Genomic DNA, 16,759 nt, shown 5'->3' on the forward strand with positions numbered 1-16,759 from the left:
CGGGCGCCGCCGCCGCCGCGAGAGGCCGCGGGCCGGCCGGAAGCGCGGCGCTCGCCCTCGGCGCCCCCGGCCCCCGGGTCGCTGAGGGGTGGGCAGCCGGGGTCGGAGCCGGGGCGCAGCGCCTCAGGCCTCGGCCGCGCTGTGTCGCAGTCGGCGCTGGCTGCGCGGGTCCACTGCCCAGGCGGGGACCGCTCCCACTCCCCAACGGCCTGCTCGGGAAGGGGGACGCACCCTCCTCTGCAGGTGGCCCACGAGGGCCCCGGGGCCTCTGAAGAGATGGCAGTGGCCACCAGGGGTTACCAGGCTCCCTCGTCCGCCGAGCTGCCCTCAGCGCTCAGGACCAGAGCCACAGCCCAGGAAAGGAGGCATCCAGGCCAGCAGCCCGGCGTTTTGCAACCTGCCTGGCCTTGGGCAGGTCACCTCCCTGCTCTGGGTTCTTCACCAGTAAGGAGAGAGATGGTTGGACTGCAGGTCTTTCAGGCCTTTGCCTCCCTAGTTGTCAATGTCTGTATCTGCTAAATGGGCCTGTAATAAGACTTTCTGCCTCACAGGGGTGAGATAAAGCACACGAAGGGCAGAATCTGGTGCAAACCCAACACTCAAAGGTAGTTATCATTATAATGATGTCGGCGGGGTGGTGGGGCACCCTGAGAATCTCTTCTTTCTCTTTGCTGGACCCTGGGGCAGAAGCAGGGAAGTGCCCTGTGTCCCTCCATCCTCCCGGGAGGGGCTTGGCCTTCTCAGTCCAAAACCTTGGCTTTGTCTGGGTGGAGGACAGGAGAATGGAAGGGGGAAGCTGACATGCTGACCACTGCACTCCTGGTCAGGAACTCTGGTGGCAGAGGGAAGTTGTACCCACCTGCCAGAGTTGTCTTTCCACCCCTGTTTCTAACAGGCTCCACTCTGCCAGCTGTTAAAGCCCTGGGTTAATCAGCAGCTCTGGGCCTCAGTTTGTTCATCTGTAAACTGGGGATACCCACTAGGGGCTAGGCCAACCAAAGAGGAAAAGGCACTTCTTCTCCCTTGGGGCTGCAGAGCCCCTTTTCGCAGCTGGGGAGGTCAGGGCAGGGCAGCCGCGTCCCAGGGCCCGGCCTGAGCAGCGCCTCCCAATGCCTTCCCCACAGCCACCCGCGAATCGGCCTTCGTGCACGCCATCGCCTCAGCCGGCGTGGCCTTCGCCGTCACACGCTCCTGTGCCGAGGGCACCTCCACCATCTGTGGCTGCGACTCGCATCATAAAGGACCGCCCGGGGAAGGCTGGAAGTGGGGAGGCTGCAGCGAGGACGCCGACTTCGGGGTGCTTGTGTCCCGGGAGTTCGCGGACGCACGTGAGAACAGGCCGGACGCGCGCTCGGCCATGAACAAGCACAACAACGAGGCTGGCCGCACGGTGAGCCCTGGCCGCCCTCGCCCCAGCCCTGTGCAAGACCCCTTTTCCGGACCTGTGCCTGCCCCTCCCTGTGGCCCTTGTGCATTCCTGGCTCCCTGCTCTCCTCTTTCCCCCTCCTTTCTCCTCGGACTGCTCCGGGTCCCCACCCCCACCCCACCCTGGGGATGCGGCAGCCCGCGAGCGCAGGTACCAGCCAGCCCATCCGGTGCACTTCAGCTGCCTGTGTAAGGCTGTGAGACCCATGGACCTGGCTTTGAATTCAGCCTCCATCCTTTCTTACGGTTGCTTGACCTAGGGCTAGTCACTTAAGCTCCCAGCCAGTTTCCCTATCTGTTACACGGGAATAACAATCCTTTCCTAGGGCTTTGAGAAGTGGATGTGATTTCTGCCAGTGCTTGGGGTGTGAAGGGGAGGGAAACAAGGTCATCATTCTTTAGGTCTGAGCCTCAGTCCCCAGTCAGTTCTCACCCTGGCATAGTGTAGGAATAGAGAAGGCTTCAGCGATGGGGGTGGGTGGGTCAGAGTGGGAGGGCCTGGGTGTGCTCCCAGGTGGGGTCAGTCTGGGGACCAGCTGCTACTCGTACTCTTTCTAGACCATCCTGGACCACATGCACCTCAAGTGCAAGTGCCACGGGCTGTCGGGCAGCTGTGAGGTGAAGACCTGCTGGTGGGCCCAGCCCGACTTCCGCGCCATCGGGGACTTCCTCAAGGACAAGTACGACAGCGCCTCGGAGATGGTGGTGGAGAAGCACCGGGAGTCCCGTGGCTGGGTGGAGACCCTCCGCGCCAAGTACGCGCTCTTCAAGCCGCCCACTGAGAGGGACCTGGTCTACTACGAGAACTCCCCCAACTTTTGCGAGCCCAACCCCGAGACGGGCTCCTTCGGCACCAGGGACCGGACTTGCAATGTCACCTCCCACGGCATCGATGGCTGCGACCTGCTCTGCTGCGGCCGTGGCCACAACACAAGGACGGAGAAGCGGAAGGAGAAATGCCACTGCATCTTCCACTGGTGCTGCTACGTGAGCTGCCAGGAGTGTATCCGCATCTACGATGTGCACACCTGCAAGTAGGGAGCCAGGTAGGGTGGCCCGGTGGGGAGGCTGGGGTGCCTTGGTGCAGGGCCCTGGGTTTGGCTGTCTCCTCTTCTTGGCAACCCTGTTCTGTTTCTGAGCGGTCCAGGACACGTTTCCAAAGCCAAGGTAGGAAGCCAGGATTTCCCAAGCTTCAGTGGGAACGGTCCTTGGGCAGTGTCTTGGTGGATTACACAAAGCACAGATAATAACCAAGTGTGTACACACGAGGCTGCAATTGATTAAATTTGTGTACAAGTTAGTAAGTAAATTAGGAGCCAGGTCAATTTTTCGCACAGCCACTAGCTATCATTATTGAACATCTGTGGAGCCAGAGGAGGGACTGTGGGGTTGGAGGCTGGGACGCCCGACTTCTGGTCTTGACTGTGCTCCTAACTTCCTGTTCTTTCACTTCTTTGGGCCTCAGGTTTCTTACTGTAAAGTGAGGGGGTTAAAATACTTGAAATAGCAGGCCAAAAAGTCTCTTGTACCCCTGAGGCAGAGTCGTTTTGCATCCACCTTGAACTTAGAGGGCAGGTTTTTGTGCAAGTGTTAACTCCTACCACCCTCAAGGAGGTGGGCGGGAGGAAGCGGTGTATAAGCCCATATCCCGGCAGATCTGAAGCTTGGGTGGAGCGGGGCACACTCTCACCGTGTTTATGGACGGTGATGGGGAGGAGGAAGGAGTCAAGCTCAGAGTGATGGTGGTGAGTAATCAAGGGATCAAAGGCTGGTGGATTAGGCTCCCACGCTTCCCAGAGGTGGCCTGCGTGGGAGACACTCTTGCCCGGCCCTCGGGTCCATAGGTCCCCAGGACAGGTCAAGATTGGCGTGTGGTGGTCCTGGTCTTGGAGGGTTTCTAAGGCCCAAGGGGTGGGTTTCTCCCCTTTCTCTGCCCTGAGAAGGGGCCTAATCTACAGGGGTCCGAGCCCTGGTCCAGCTTCCACCACTCGCCCACCTTGTGACCCAAACAAGACCATCTCCTCATCTGTCATCCTCCCCAGAGGTGCTGTGAGGAACAAAGTGAAGGACACTGGAGACAGTGCTTGAACTGTTGTGAAGGACTCCCCTGCCTGGGTCATCGCTGCCTGGGGCTGTGTCAGCGAGGGCACCCCACTGGGCGATGCGGTCCCACACAGGGCGGGACTGGGGGAGGGGTCGGACTTCTGTGCTGCATGGAGGGACCTCACGTGCTGGGGAGAGCTCTGCTGGAGGGGTGGCTCAGCCAGTCTGGGAAGCCCCTCTGTGTAGCTCAAGTTCCGTTCTGGCAGGGGCAGAGTCTGGGAAGACAGCAGGAGGCACCACTTTTCTTGGTGTCTGAATAAAAGCAGTGTGGGGAGTGGAAAGAGGACAGAGGCGGTTCTACCTCCACCACTTCCCAGCTGGAAGCCCAGTTTCCTCATCTGTACAGCAGTGGTGATGATGTGGGCCTAGCAGAATTTTCCTGCGGTTCAAGCAAGCCAGCAGATGTGAATGCTCGTCTGAATAGGGTGCTAATAGAAAGTGATAAATGCCATGAGAGCCAGGACGTGAGGGCAGTCATCGTGCAAGGAAACGGTGTCATCACTTGGGCACTTTCATCTACTACTTTTCAAAACGATGGAAGAGAAGTCAGTGAATAAGAGAGAACGCCCAGGCTCCCTGTGGCTTGTCAGGTGGAAGGAATGTTTGAAACCTGCAGTGCTTCCTTCCTCTGATGTCCACTCTGGCCAGAGGCAACAGTGTCTCCGCTGTCAAGCAGGACACGGCTCTGGCCATTCTGAGAGGAGGCTGGGGGGAAATCGGAATTTCAGAACACTAGCCCTGGAGGGGGCACAGAGGGCCGTTTGTCTAGCCTGCCCATTGCACAGATAAGGACACTGAGCCCAGGGCTCTGCCTCCAGAAAGGCCCCATATGTGGGTCCTGCAGAGGCCACAGCGGCAGCAGCCCAGGCCCCGGCAGTGGCTCTACGGGGCTCCAGGGTGTCACAGCTCTGTTCCAGCACCTCCCCTCCCCTCCCCTCCCCTCCCCTCCCCTCAGTGAGCAGCCGAGAGAAGCCATCTGCCAAGTGGGAAGGAGATGCTGGGTTTGCCCTCAGTGTCCATAAAAATCCCCCGCCTGCGATCTGATACTGATCGTAAGAAGAGTCAACACTCTCCATCAGCCTTCTGTTCCCCGTTTCTGAAACAGAATGGCATTGCCCCCAGTCTTATGGAAAGTACTACGTGGATGTGGTTTCAACATGCCACACCCAGGTAGATGGTGGCCCCCCGGGCCCTCATATATGGATACTCTGGAGTCCTTGCTCTGGGACAAGTGGAGAATTGTCCCCCAATGTGGTGCCTTTCTGACAAACACTCAGTTTGGTGAGTGATTTGGGGCAAGTTGTTTTGCCTCCGAGCCCCAGTTCCCTCACCTGTGGACTAGAGGTCATCCATACAAACAGCCCTGGCACAGGGTCCAAGGAAGCAGCAAAAGATTCCAAGGCTGAGTGGAGCTGACCTCCAAGGGCGACTTTCCCCCAGGCCTTCTGCTGGTCTGGAGCCACAGGCTGAGACCAGTTACCTTTCCTGTCCTTTCATCCACACCGACACTCTGCAGGCAAGATGAGAACTTTCGAGACAGGCTGGCAGGGACTTCAGGGAACAGAGCCTGCAGTCTTTCTCTTGGCTGCACTGTCTCCAGTGCAGGTGGGAGAGAGAAGGGCGCCCCAGAGCAGGACGTGTACCCTCCACACTCTCAGGGAGGAGCCCCAGTCAAGATGCTTTATGCCACAGGAAGGCCAGAGTCCTGGGCTTTCCTTGTGGGGAAACCTCTTTCCATTGCTTGTAGATTTTGTCCAGTGTCTCAGGCTAACCACTGATTTCCTACCTTACGAGTTCCAGGCTTATTCCTTGTTATTCAGATTGTGTGAGCACAGTAAGCTGGAAAGGGCTCTGCGTGAGAGTCAGGTGGCCTGGCTGACCCCAAGTCCTGGGTCTGTCACTGTCTTGCTGCGAGACTTTGGACGTGTCCTTTTAATCTTGCTGAGTCTGTTTCTCTCCATGTAAAAGTCTACTGGCCAAGGAGCTGGGGGTTGATTGGGAACACCCGTCAGAGCCCTTTGGGCTTAAATCCTTTGTGACATGTAAATACAAATACAAATGAAGAAGATGTACACATCGGTGCTCCTATGAGAAGGAATTATTCATAATGTAATAGACTGTCTTCTGTTTGGAGAGCCTGATACAGAAACACAGTGTACAGGAGTCTATGAAGTTGGGAATTGGGCCCTAGATCTGCAAGGTTTCTCCCAGTCTCTATGCAAGACAGGTTCCTGTATCAGTCTAGTTACCTGCTACTGGGCTTCCTGTTGCCCAAGCCCCAGCTAGAGGGTGGAGAGGTAGGATGTGGATCCCAGCGTGTAGACGCTGAAGCTCTACTGTTCTGTAGCTCACACGCCCTTCCTCAGTGGTAGACCCCAGGTAGCGGAGGGAGCATGGAACAGCCACTGGAGTCTCCTGTTACCTCCAAGTTCAAGAGAAATGCTGAGACACCTGATCAGCAGCCTCTGAGCTTTGCACCCTGTGGGTGGTCTCTCTGGGAAAATAATCATGTTCCTAATTCTTCCTCTTTACTTTCCAAAGGGCACTGGGAACGGGTGAAGTGTGTGGCTGGGCAGATTCACCGAAGTCCTATGGGAAGCGGGACCCAGAGCCGGGCTCAGCCCTCAGCATCAGACAGCAAGGAATCCGGACTGTTGCCAGATGCACGTGTGGTAAATTACCTGGATCCAACCCGCCCGCTGCCTGGGAGGCCTCCCTCCCTTCTCTCTCATCTTAAGTTTCTCACCCTACTCTGGATGGTGTGTGGTTTTTAAAGAAGGGGCTTTCTTTTTAGTTCTCTAGGGTCTGATAGGAACAGACCCGAGGCTTATCTTTGCACATGTTAAAGAAAATAAAAATGGAAAAAAATAAACCCCCACAGAAAACCACTTCTACTCCAACAGAACAGGCTGGGCTCATGTGAGCGCTCTGCCTGGTGGTAAAGACATCAACGTGGGCAAGATTCTGTTTCCCAGCTGCTTCTTCTGGTGACATTCCAAGATGCCTGCGAGGTGAGAGTTAGGAAGTAGGACAAAGCCCTGCAGTCTCCTTTTCTCTGTCTACTCCCATTCAAATCTGATAGACTTTCACATTCTGATAAAAAGCCATAGGTTTAGCTGGGATCAAGTGGTAGGGAGGCCCAAGGCAATCGTTAGAGTCAGGTTTTGAGTTTGAAGAACCGGGAGTTCCAGGCGGCCTGGTAAAGCTGTTTGAAGAGCAGCGGTATGTTCTTCTCAGTCCCATTTTCTCTGTAACCCTGTTCTGCACGAGAGGCTCTTGGGAACTGCAGTCAGATCTCAAAAATCTTTTTCTACCATTCTGCAGTTTCCACCATTAACGCAGTACTTTTTTTTTTTTTTTTTTTCTTCTGTAGTGAACGTTGTAAATAGGTTATGTGTGTGGGGCAAGCCTCCTCTAGCTCCAATGGCTTCCTGAAGAAAGTGGTATCTTTAAAGGGGCCATTCTGTCCCTCCCAGCCCTGCTCACCTGCAGATTCTCCATAAAAACAAACTCCAGGTTGAGCAGTTGGACTGTAGGTCACCTTAGTATAAATTAGACAAAGGGTCAGAGGGAGAGTAGCAATATATTCCTGAAGTTCCAATGTTGTGGCTAGTAGATGGGGAGGATACCGATGATTCCTTCGTTTCCTCTCCTATAAGGACACGTCGTCCTGCATCCTTGTCTTTCGTTGGCCTGCGTGAGGAAACAGAAATGCAGAGTTCCTTCACACAGGTCTTCCGGCCTCACCTGTATGCTGACAGCATCAATCCGTGCAGACACCAAGGATCAGCATTAGGTGTTCAAAGTGGGGCAAGCCGTCACTTGCTCCCTTGGGTAAAGCGTCTCACAGCTGAGTTCTCCTTGATCCACACGGGTCCTCTGGAGTGTCCTAGAGGAAGCGAGCACAGTGGAGGCAAACGGGTCTGATGGTACGAGTCAGTGCAACAGCTCTGCCTTAAGAGTCAGAAAGAAGAGATGCAGCAGGGGCACGGTACAGAACACAGTGATTTCTTCCTCTTCCCCCTTCTCTCTTTGCCTAACACTGACCTAAGGTACCGGGTCAAGCCATCTTCCTATGTGCTCAGGCAGGTTCGCCAAGATGATTGTCTAGAAGCCGTGCCTGCACTCTTGAATCTGCTGGCAGTGAGCCCTGCTAAAAAGATACACATCCCATCCCCTCTAGAGAGTCTGAAATGCCCCTCCCCATCTCAGACTGAAGTTTTAAATCATGTCAACCAGATAATGCTTGCTTTATGTGAGAATTCTTTCAGCAGAATGGATACAAATTTTCAAAACAGTCTTTTCATATCTATGTATTCTATATTAAAAGTGATAAAGTCATGTTTCTGGGGCGTATTCAAGTAGCTGACAAGTAATTATTTAATAATAGTACATTGAGTGCATTGTAATTATTCTCGCCATAGTCAGGTAATAGTATCCAACAGAAATTTCCTACCAACCTGCTGTATCCAAAGTTTTGTAAAAAGTTGTAGAAGTTGTTGATCTTTTTGATTTTATATTCAAAAAGTCTCTTTTTATAAATATTATTTATTATACAATGTATATACCTTTGAGTTAACTAAGATTATATATTATATAAATATATATATATTTGGAGAAAATATATTTCATCATGCAGTTTTTTTCTGTTAAGTCATTAAAGAGAAGGTAAACAAACTTAAAACGGATACATTGTACAATGTGTGGAGTTTCCAGATTAATGCTTAGGAGGTCAAGAACATGAGATTCTGAATGTGGTTGCCTCCACTTTCACTCTGAAATTAGTGGCCCAAATTAAGGTAATTTCCTTTGTTTTCTAAGCAAGATCATCTGAGATGTCGTGGACAGTAAGTCTTATCTACTAAAGGACTTTCTTACAGGCTTACTTTGTTCTAAATCAGCTTCTAACAAAGAATTTCCAGTTTCAGAAGTCAGCAATTGGGGCAGTAATTCACCTCATACACCCCAGCACTTCCAATGCACAAATTAATGTCACAAACACTGAGATACGGCTCGAGGCCCACAGACCATGGGGTTGGCCACCGACTTAATCCCTTTCTAACCCATGTTTTCAACTCCATTTATTGGGAAAATAGGATTTGCTTTACTGAAAATGAAACTTGAGTGGACATGGCTCTCCCCTGCTAGTTCCACTTGAGAGCTAAGCTTCGGAAAGGGTAGGTTGGCGGGAAAGAAGAAATGGTGTGTCCTGGGCTCTGGAACAGGTGCCGTTTGAGGGTTTAGATCTGTTTGGGCAGAACAGACCCACTAGTGGGCATGCTCTTGGGAAGGCCATTCTCTCCTTGGACTGAGGCTCCTAAAGGACTCACCTGAAGCTAATAGGTAACGCCTTTTCATCAATGAGATGCTGTAACTCAGTCTTATGACCACAGACAATCCTTTGGTCTTCAGACCTACCCATAAAATGTCACCTTCGGTTTACTTGGCACAGCAAAAATGTTTTCTCTTCCTTTTTCTTTCTCCTGATTTACCTTTAGTAGGAGTAAGTAAATTCATCTCACTTCACAGAAAAAACAACAGAAAAATAGAGGGGTCTGCCTTGTGCGGTGGAGATGGGCTGCCTGTGCTCTAACCTTAGATTAGGGATGGCTACTAGAAGTTCATGAACTTTCTTTTGCCCGTGACATGTCTTTATTTAGTACCTGAAAAGCTCAAATCACAAAAATGGTGGTTTCGGCTGTGCAATGAATCAGACGTGGAAAGGATACAGATCTCCCCGTCTCATGGAGCTGCTCATCTTTGTATTTCACTTTTACATGAAGCTAATACTCATCTACCCCAGTATTTTGGGCACTTTTTTTTTAACCTATAAAATCGCCAAATATTTAAATGGCCCCTGGTCACACTCACCAAGGCCATTGGTAATCCTTTCTATGATTGATTAATTATATTCTATGATGATTTAAGAGAATACAGTTTATAGCAGTGCTTGAACATTTAGTTTCTCCATAAGCATGAATACTATTAAACATCTAAAAACAAGAGGAAGATCCGCCCCCCCAAAAAAATCCAAAAGAAAGAAAAGATAATATAACGGGAATCATTATTATCTTTCAAAGCAGTATTATTTTATGAAGAAAGAAGGGAAGGGAAGTGTGTGAGAGAGTTCAAGGATGAGGGGATGAGGTACAAATAAAGGCAGAAGGAAGAAGCAAGGCTAGGGGAACGATGATGGTGAGATTATTCTAGGTGCGTCAGATGGTGGTGTCCAACGAGCCAACGGTGTATCCACACCGGCCCTGGGGATGTGGATGTGTGCTAATGTGCGTGGCTCACCTACATGCACACACAAGTGAAGTTATTTCAGCAAAATTATGGCTGCTATAGTGTCATCATTTCTCCTAGCTCAACAGAGGACTTTCTAGGAGGCAAAAAATGATCTTACCATTAATCTTAAACTCCCAAAATGGAGTGACAGAGTCAGCTGTGTGGAGACTGTACGCTGGGAAAATTTCAAACCTGAATCCCCCTTGCAAACTGTCTCCGCTCCTTGGGATTCTTGCCGATCGCAGGCGCCATCTCCTGCATCTTAATGTCACGGTGTCCACACAGCACACGCCCTCTGTGGGCCCAGCTCCAAGACCCAGTCTCGGCACTGCTTGCCAGCTGAAGAGAAACTTTGGATCATTTTGCAGTAACTTCTGAAATCTACATGCTTTTTTGAACTCTCGTACACACCTTTCCCAGTCACTTCTTTGAAGAGGCTTATGGATCAAGTTGCCAGGCAAGGAAGATGAAATCTTGCTTTTACCTTCTGTGTTTGGGCTGGGTCGGTTGTTTATAGCTGACTCAGTGCTTCAGCAAGTCTGTTTACCAGGATTTGATTATTATACACACTTAAATCTACTTCAAGACTTGTTGCTGAAACTTAGGGAGGCTGTTCACTGTAGTTTTTAGGATATGAAAAAGCCTTAAAGTAAAACAAATTTCAGGTTTGACCGTCATTATCCAGGTTTTCTGTGTTACATTAAAAAAAAAAAAAGGTGTTTCAGGGAAGTTGTACAACTTTAGAAAGGATAAAAGAACCTCCTTTTCTGAGGTTTTAATTACATCTTCTGATAAAAAGTACCCTGTTAACAGTTCATCCATAGAAGAAGCAAGCTAAGGCAGCAGATGGTGGAGTCTCCTTTGCTTTATCACCAGGCCGTGCTGTAATCGCGAACGCTCTCTGCCCAGCGTCGGCTTTGAAGAGTTCCGGGATGGCTTTAAGACATTCTCAAGGCTACGCAGGGACCAGGTGACCTCAGGGTCCTCCTCCCAGGAGGGTGTGGACAGCTCCTGGTTGGAGGAGCCCTGAGGTTGACCTCTCCCCACAAGCCTTGCTGATTTTCTGGGTGGCTTTTACTCCTAACCCGAGCCACCTCTAAGGATCAGGGTTTAGGCTAAAAGATCTGATAGCTCAGAAACATGCAAAATGGATGAAGGATACCAAAACGAACCATGTGAAGAAATCTCACTGAGAGTGTTTGAGTCCCTTGGCTTGTACGTATCATAGGAAGGAGTAATTCTACTTGAGAAACAATTTTCCCTTCCGGTTTATTACTAACCCGCTTATGGCGTTGGTACACTTCAGTTTTTTAGTAAAGGGAAATAAGTAAAAGAGGTATAAAGATTCTTATTGTGCACTAACTTTATAAAATATGCTATCAATCTGTATTTCCTTTATTTATTTTTACATCTTTATTGGAGTATAATTGCTTTACAGTGGTATGTTAGTTTCTGCTTTATAACAAAGTGAATCAGTTATACATATACATATGTTCCCATATCTCTTCCCTCTTGCGTCTCCCTCCCTCCCACCCTCCCTATCCCACCCTTCTAGGTGGTCACAAAGCACCGAGCTGATCTCCCTGTGCCATGCGGCTACTTCCCACTAGCTATCTATTTTACATTTGGTAGTGTATATATGTCCATGCCACTCTCTCACTTTGTCACAGCTTACCCTTCCCCCTCCCCATGTCCTCAAGTCCATTCTCTAGTAGGTCTGTGTATTTCCTTTAAATTAACTATATTTTCTGAATGATTAAAATCAGAGATTTTAAAATAAAAATCATCCATCTCCTTACACTAGTTAAAACAAGGAGGGGCTTTTCTGATCCCTTTCTTCATACACTCATATCAGTTATGTATACTGTTTTGTACAAAATATTGGTCTACAGAATGTTTTCAAGTATATGTACTCTTTATTGCATTCCTTCATTTGCATTAAACAATATTTATATTTTTTCAATATAGTTTTGGACAAAACACAAAGACATTAACCGTATTTAACAAGACACATAAGTTAATACAATGTGTGCTGCTTTCACGGGAAGAGAAAAAAGAGGCAAGATCTAAAACAGATAAGGGAATCCAGGATACTGGCCACCAGCAATCACAGAATTTCACAATACAATCCACCTAAAAAAAACACAACAAAACAGCCACAAAATAAGCTAGGGATGAAAACCCAAAAGAAAGTAGTAGTTACATACAAGTCTACCGAAAATATACAGAGAGCAAGATCTGGAGATAATTTACCTTCTACCATGGGGACAGATGACATAGCTACACCCAAGTACCTGATGCGTGACAAGCCTTACAGGTGGTGTTAGGTACCTTCAGGTGGCTCCTGATTGCTTGTCCTAGAAGTTTAAGCAGCAACGGAGAGAGAGTGGCATGTTCCACAAGTCTCCTCACCAAACATGACGACCTGATTAAATTTCTTCAGACTCGGCTCACACCACCGTTCTCCTTCTCTTTGGAAGAAGTGCGTAGCGGGGAAAGGAAATGTCTTCAGTGTATTGGAATGGATGTTAAAAGACTGAGGGGAGAGGACTAGAAAGTGGTTTATTTTTTCTGGAAAATAGTGTTTTATTTATGCTAGGTAGTACAGATAATTTAAAGGAAGGATACATTCTAAGTAAGTCATTAAGCTAAGGAAAAAGGAAAAGTGGTGATACTAGATAAACCTTTAATACTAAACTAAGGGACTGACCCATTTAGAGTTGGACACTAATGAGTGCTGAGAGGGTTTTAAGTTACTTTCATGACGCCTTTCTGTTTAGGGGTGTGTGTTTGTCCATACACATCTCTCACAAGCTGTTAACATCTACCAAATGGTAATGATTAGCATATCTCTTGCCACAGAGCAAATTACTTATATTAAGGGGGTGTCACAGCCAACATGGTAATAATCTGACTTTCTGTTAAGAAAGATCTCCTGACTGCAACTTGGAAACATCTCTGAAAATGACTGAGAACAGCATCTTAGAAATTCAAAGCCCTGTTTCTTTAGGCAAAGATAACCGGGCTTCCGGGAGAACCTTTAACCGTATATCCAATTACCTTTAGTGTTAGCACAAGGAAGTTACAAAATAATCCCTTTGAACCCATACCTCTATTCACTGCTCCTGGTTTACATGTAGGAAGTCTTCCTTCTACTCCGTGAACTGCTGTTTTGCAACATCGTTGCGTTTATTGAGAGTTTTTGGCTGATGGTGGTGGTAGGGAGCTTAGAATGTGTAGTGTTCACAAGCACAGTATGTTTCCCACGTTTAAAGACTGAGCAAGAAGGAATCGGCTTGCACGGAAAGGTGAGCACAGCATATTCTAAAGCAAATTTATACCTTCCACAAAACTGGGTATCTCAATAAGCACAAGAAAGCGAGTTTCACTGCACTAATCATGCAGAGCGAGCACGTGTTGAAGGTAGGGAACATTTCACTTTGTCCAGTATCTTGAGTAAGTCGAGTGAAGATCCCAGGCCACCTTCACCTTGGTCCCTTTCCTTGGTCACTTTGTATCTGAAAATAGTTCATTTTCAAAGTCGAGGGGGCTACTGAAAAAGACATATCCAAAACACAAAAAACAGATGACGGTCTGCAAAAAGCCGTTCATCACAAAACCACACTAAAAGCTTCTTAGTGGCTTTTCTACATTTTTCACTATGTATTTGCTATTAGATGAGCATTTCACAAAAGAAAATGGTTATGCTCCATGCAATTTAAAAGCAGGTTCCAATAAATATGTACCATTGAGCTTTTTCCTGCCTTGTGACAAGGAAGTTTTGCAAAGCAGGACAGGGAGAGCAAACCAAAAGTACAACCCATTTCCTTGCGTGGTCTCCTAGACCTACAACACAGCCAAGAATTCTAATAAATGGAAACAAAGTTGTCCAAGAGAGGTTGAGAATTCATATTCACATGCACTGTACAGCAACTCTTAGAATAGGCACATGGGTTTAAAAGAGTGGGAAGTCTGGCTGGCGGTCTTAAGTGTCGCATGTACTTACGCTCCTTCTTCTCTCAAGAGGGCCAAGAATTTTCTCACACGGTATTCAGGATCCATCTAAACACATCAGAAGAAATAAAGACAACGGGTTAGTGGTGCCTTCTAATAATGATGCACTTACTTCATGCCAAGAAAATGATCGGGTTTATACTTCCTTAGTGCTTTGCTGAGTCACAGAAATGTGTTACCTGCTCCTTGACCAGTATTCTGATACACAGCAAAGCAGACTGTGTCACTCAAGGGAAGTGAATGGGATTTCCCAGCATAGAGAATCGCCATGCACGAGGTTGCGAATGACCCAGCTGGTCATCCACAGGCACCTCAGTTGAGCGCTCCCTTAGCTAGCACCGGGTGAGGAGGCAGCACTGAGAGGCACCAAGTGTGAGACCGGGGCTGCCCATTCATGGGGGTACACACGGCATCCAATTCATAGGGTTCATCGAAGGCATCAAAGTAAGACCAAAACTGAAGAAACCAATTGGTGTTGATTAAGCAACTAGAAAATAGCTTATTAACTCTATATAATGGACACTTGAGCTTTTCTTAGCCTTGGTCTCTCTTGCATAGTTTCTTCTTTGCAATTAATGAAAAAAATTGTGCTGAAACTAAAAAAAAAAAGAACAGTGGGGCTGATTCCTCTGACACGCTCTCTGGATAATCCGGGTCTCTTGTGACTGAGAACCACATTGTGAGTCTAAAAAAAAGATGGGGGAGTTAGTTCTGGCTCAGGTTGTAGGTTCAGGTTGTTATTATTAATTATCCCTACTCATTTTCATTTCATATTCATATTTCTACTAATTTGTTTAATTATATTCTCATTGGTCCACCAGAGATGTGAAGTAATCTAAAAAATGATCATTAGAAACATCTTTAATGGGGCTTCCCTGGTGGCGCAGTGGTTAAGAATCCGCCTGGCCAATGCAGGGGACATGGGTTCGAGCCCTGGTCCGGGAAGATCCCACATGCTGCGGAGCAACGAAGCCCGTGCGCCACAAATACTGAGCCTCTGCTCTAGAGCCCACGTGCCACAACTACCGAGCCCGCATGCCACAACTACTGAAGCCTGTGCGCCTAGAGCCCATGCTCCACAACAAGAGAAGCCACCGCAATGAAAAGCCCGCGCACTGCAACGAAGAGTAGCCCCCACTTGCCACAACTAGAGAAAACCCTGCGCGCAGCAACGAAAACCCAATGCAGCCAAAAATAAACAAATTTATAAAAATTTAATTCCTTAGGATTAATTTTTATTGTAAGAAACACAATAAATTTTTATTGTAAGAGACACACCTAACTTTTTAAAAAATGTTCCAGGGCAAGGAGTCTGTTTCCCAAGAGGGAACTCCCTGCCCTCCAGGAATAGCTTTCAAATGCTCAGTGCAGCTGTGGGTAAATGTGCAATTGGATTCCCCCCTCCAACCACTATTTTTTTTTTTTTTTAAGATTCCTTCTCTTCTATCCCAGAAAAACATCTGAACAGAAGTTTCAAATGTATCAAAGTTAAGAGGTCAGACTACAAAGGACTAAGAAAAAGTGTGAATATTTAACAAGAGAAACATTTTTCCTCTTTGGGAATAGAATTACATATGAGTCAATTGTCAAGTTCTTTAAAAAAAAAAAATGGAACTGGCTGGAGTTCCGCTGTAGTCAGTACTTGCAGGTCTTTGCCCATTAAATATATTTAATATGTGTGAGCAAGGACTTACTGACTTGCCTGTAGCTATGGAATTAAAAGTCAAGAGAAAGGGAGGAAAAAAGTAATCTAGATAAATGACTTTATTCCCTCAGGTGACATCCAGTCAGAGCAGATCCTCAGCACTGTGCAAGTTTTAACAGAATTGTGTATAGTGAACAGAGAGGTAACATGACTTACATTCTGCTAAACTACATGCCTCCTCACTTAGGCTCGGTCTCTCTAAGGCAGATCTAAAGAGAATTCACTCAGCTGCACCAAATCCATTTGATGTGAAGGGGTTCAAACTCAGAGGCCCATGAAGTGTCAGTCGCCGAAGATTAGGCCCGAGTGCCCCACTCTCACTTTCCACCCCACATACAGAGGAAGCATTAACTCAATCACTGACCGGTGGGCCTCAAAGGAAGAGGAAGGGGTAGGGATTGGGGAGAAAAACCCACATAGTTTCTTCTATGCAATTATTGAAAAAAAATTGTGCTGAAACTTAAAAATTGAAGAGTAGAGCTGACTATCTGACAAATTTATCTTTTCCAAGGAAAGAGCCAATGTATATGCACCTTTACCAAGAATAATCCTAAGCAAAGTGATTTGTCTGTAACTTTAATTTACTGCTCAAAATGAAAAATAAATAAATTGGCTTTAAAATAGTCCAGCTGAAAGTTCAGTAAATTAAACTTTAGGTTTCCGAAAGCTACAATTTTATTTTAAAATAAATTTACTGGACTTCCCTGGTGGCGCAGTGGTTAAGAATCCGCCTGCCAATGCAGGGGACACGGGTTCGAGCCCTGGTCCAGGAAGATCCCACATGCCATGGAGCAACTAAGCCCGTGTGCCACAAATACTGAGCCTGTGCTCTAGAGCCCACAAGCCACAACTACTGAGCCCGTGTGCCACAGCCACTGAAGCCCATGTGCCTAGAGCCCGTGTTCCACAGCAAGAGAAGCCACCGCAATGAGAAGCCCACGCGCCACAACAAAGAGTAGCCCCTGCTCGCCACAACTAGAGAAAGCCTGCGCACAGCAATGAAGACCCAATGCAGCCAAAATTAAATAAAAATAAAATAAATAAATGTATATAAAAAAAAGAAATTTACCAGCAAAGATTAAAAAGCATTTGCTTCGTGATTCCAATTTGTTATTGGTCCAAGAGGCTATTTCAGAAGTAAGTGAAACTTAAATTTCACCTCATCCACCCACAGCTCGCACTGCTGGAAGAGCAGGACTGAGCATAATACATGACTCTCAAAAT

The 16,759-nt window shown here is 47.7% G+C and overlaps 2 protein-coding genes across 4 annotated transcripts in view; one reads left to right on the plus strand and one right to left on the minus strand.

Moving 5' to 3' along the window:
• WNT3 (Wnt family member 3) overlaps positions 1-8,206 on the plus strand; it is a 49,595-nt gene extending 41,389 nt beyond the window's left edge. The window contains exons 3-5 of the mRNA XM_029212429.1: positions 1,125-1,390; positions 1,984-2,471; positions 6,070-8,206. Coding sequence (XP_029068262.1) covers positions 1,125-1,390; positions 1,984-2,463 — 746 coding nt within the window. The 3' untranslated portion in view covers positions 2,464-2,471; positions 6,070-8,206. The remainder of the gene's footprint in view (positions 1-1,124; positions 1,391-1,983; positions 2,472-6,069) is intronic.
• A 3,260-nt stretch (positions 8,207-11,466) lies between these two features.
• NSF (N-ethylmaleimide sensitive factor, vesicle fusing ATPase) overlaps positions 11,467-16,759 on the minus strand; it is a 157,916-nt gene continuing 152,623 nt past the window's right edge. For 2 of the 3 annotated variants that reach the window (XM_029211233.1, XM_029211235.1), the window contains 2 exons: positions 13,823-13,878; positions 11,467-13,334 (listed from right to left, as the gene is read on the minus strand). In XM_029211233.1, coding sequence (XP_029067066.1) covers positions 13,214-13,334; positions 13,823-13,878 — 177 coding nt within the window. In that variant the 3' untranslated portion in view covers positions 11,467-13,213. Of the gene's footprint in view, positions 13,370-13,822; positions 13,879-16,759 lie in introns of all 3 variants that reach the window. The other variant, XM_029211234.1, reaches the window with a different exon arrangement.

Source organism: Monodon monoceros, unplaced genomic scaffold, assembly GCF_005190385.1.
Source record: "Monodon monoceros isolate NGI ecotype Baffin Bay Population unplaced genomic scaffold, NGI_Narwhal_1 Super_Scaffold_9, whole genome shotgun sequence".
NCBI lineage: Eukaryota > Metazoa > Chordata > Mammalia > Artiodactyla > Monodontidae > Monodon > Monodon monoceros.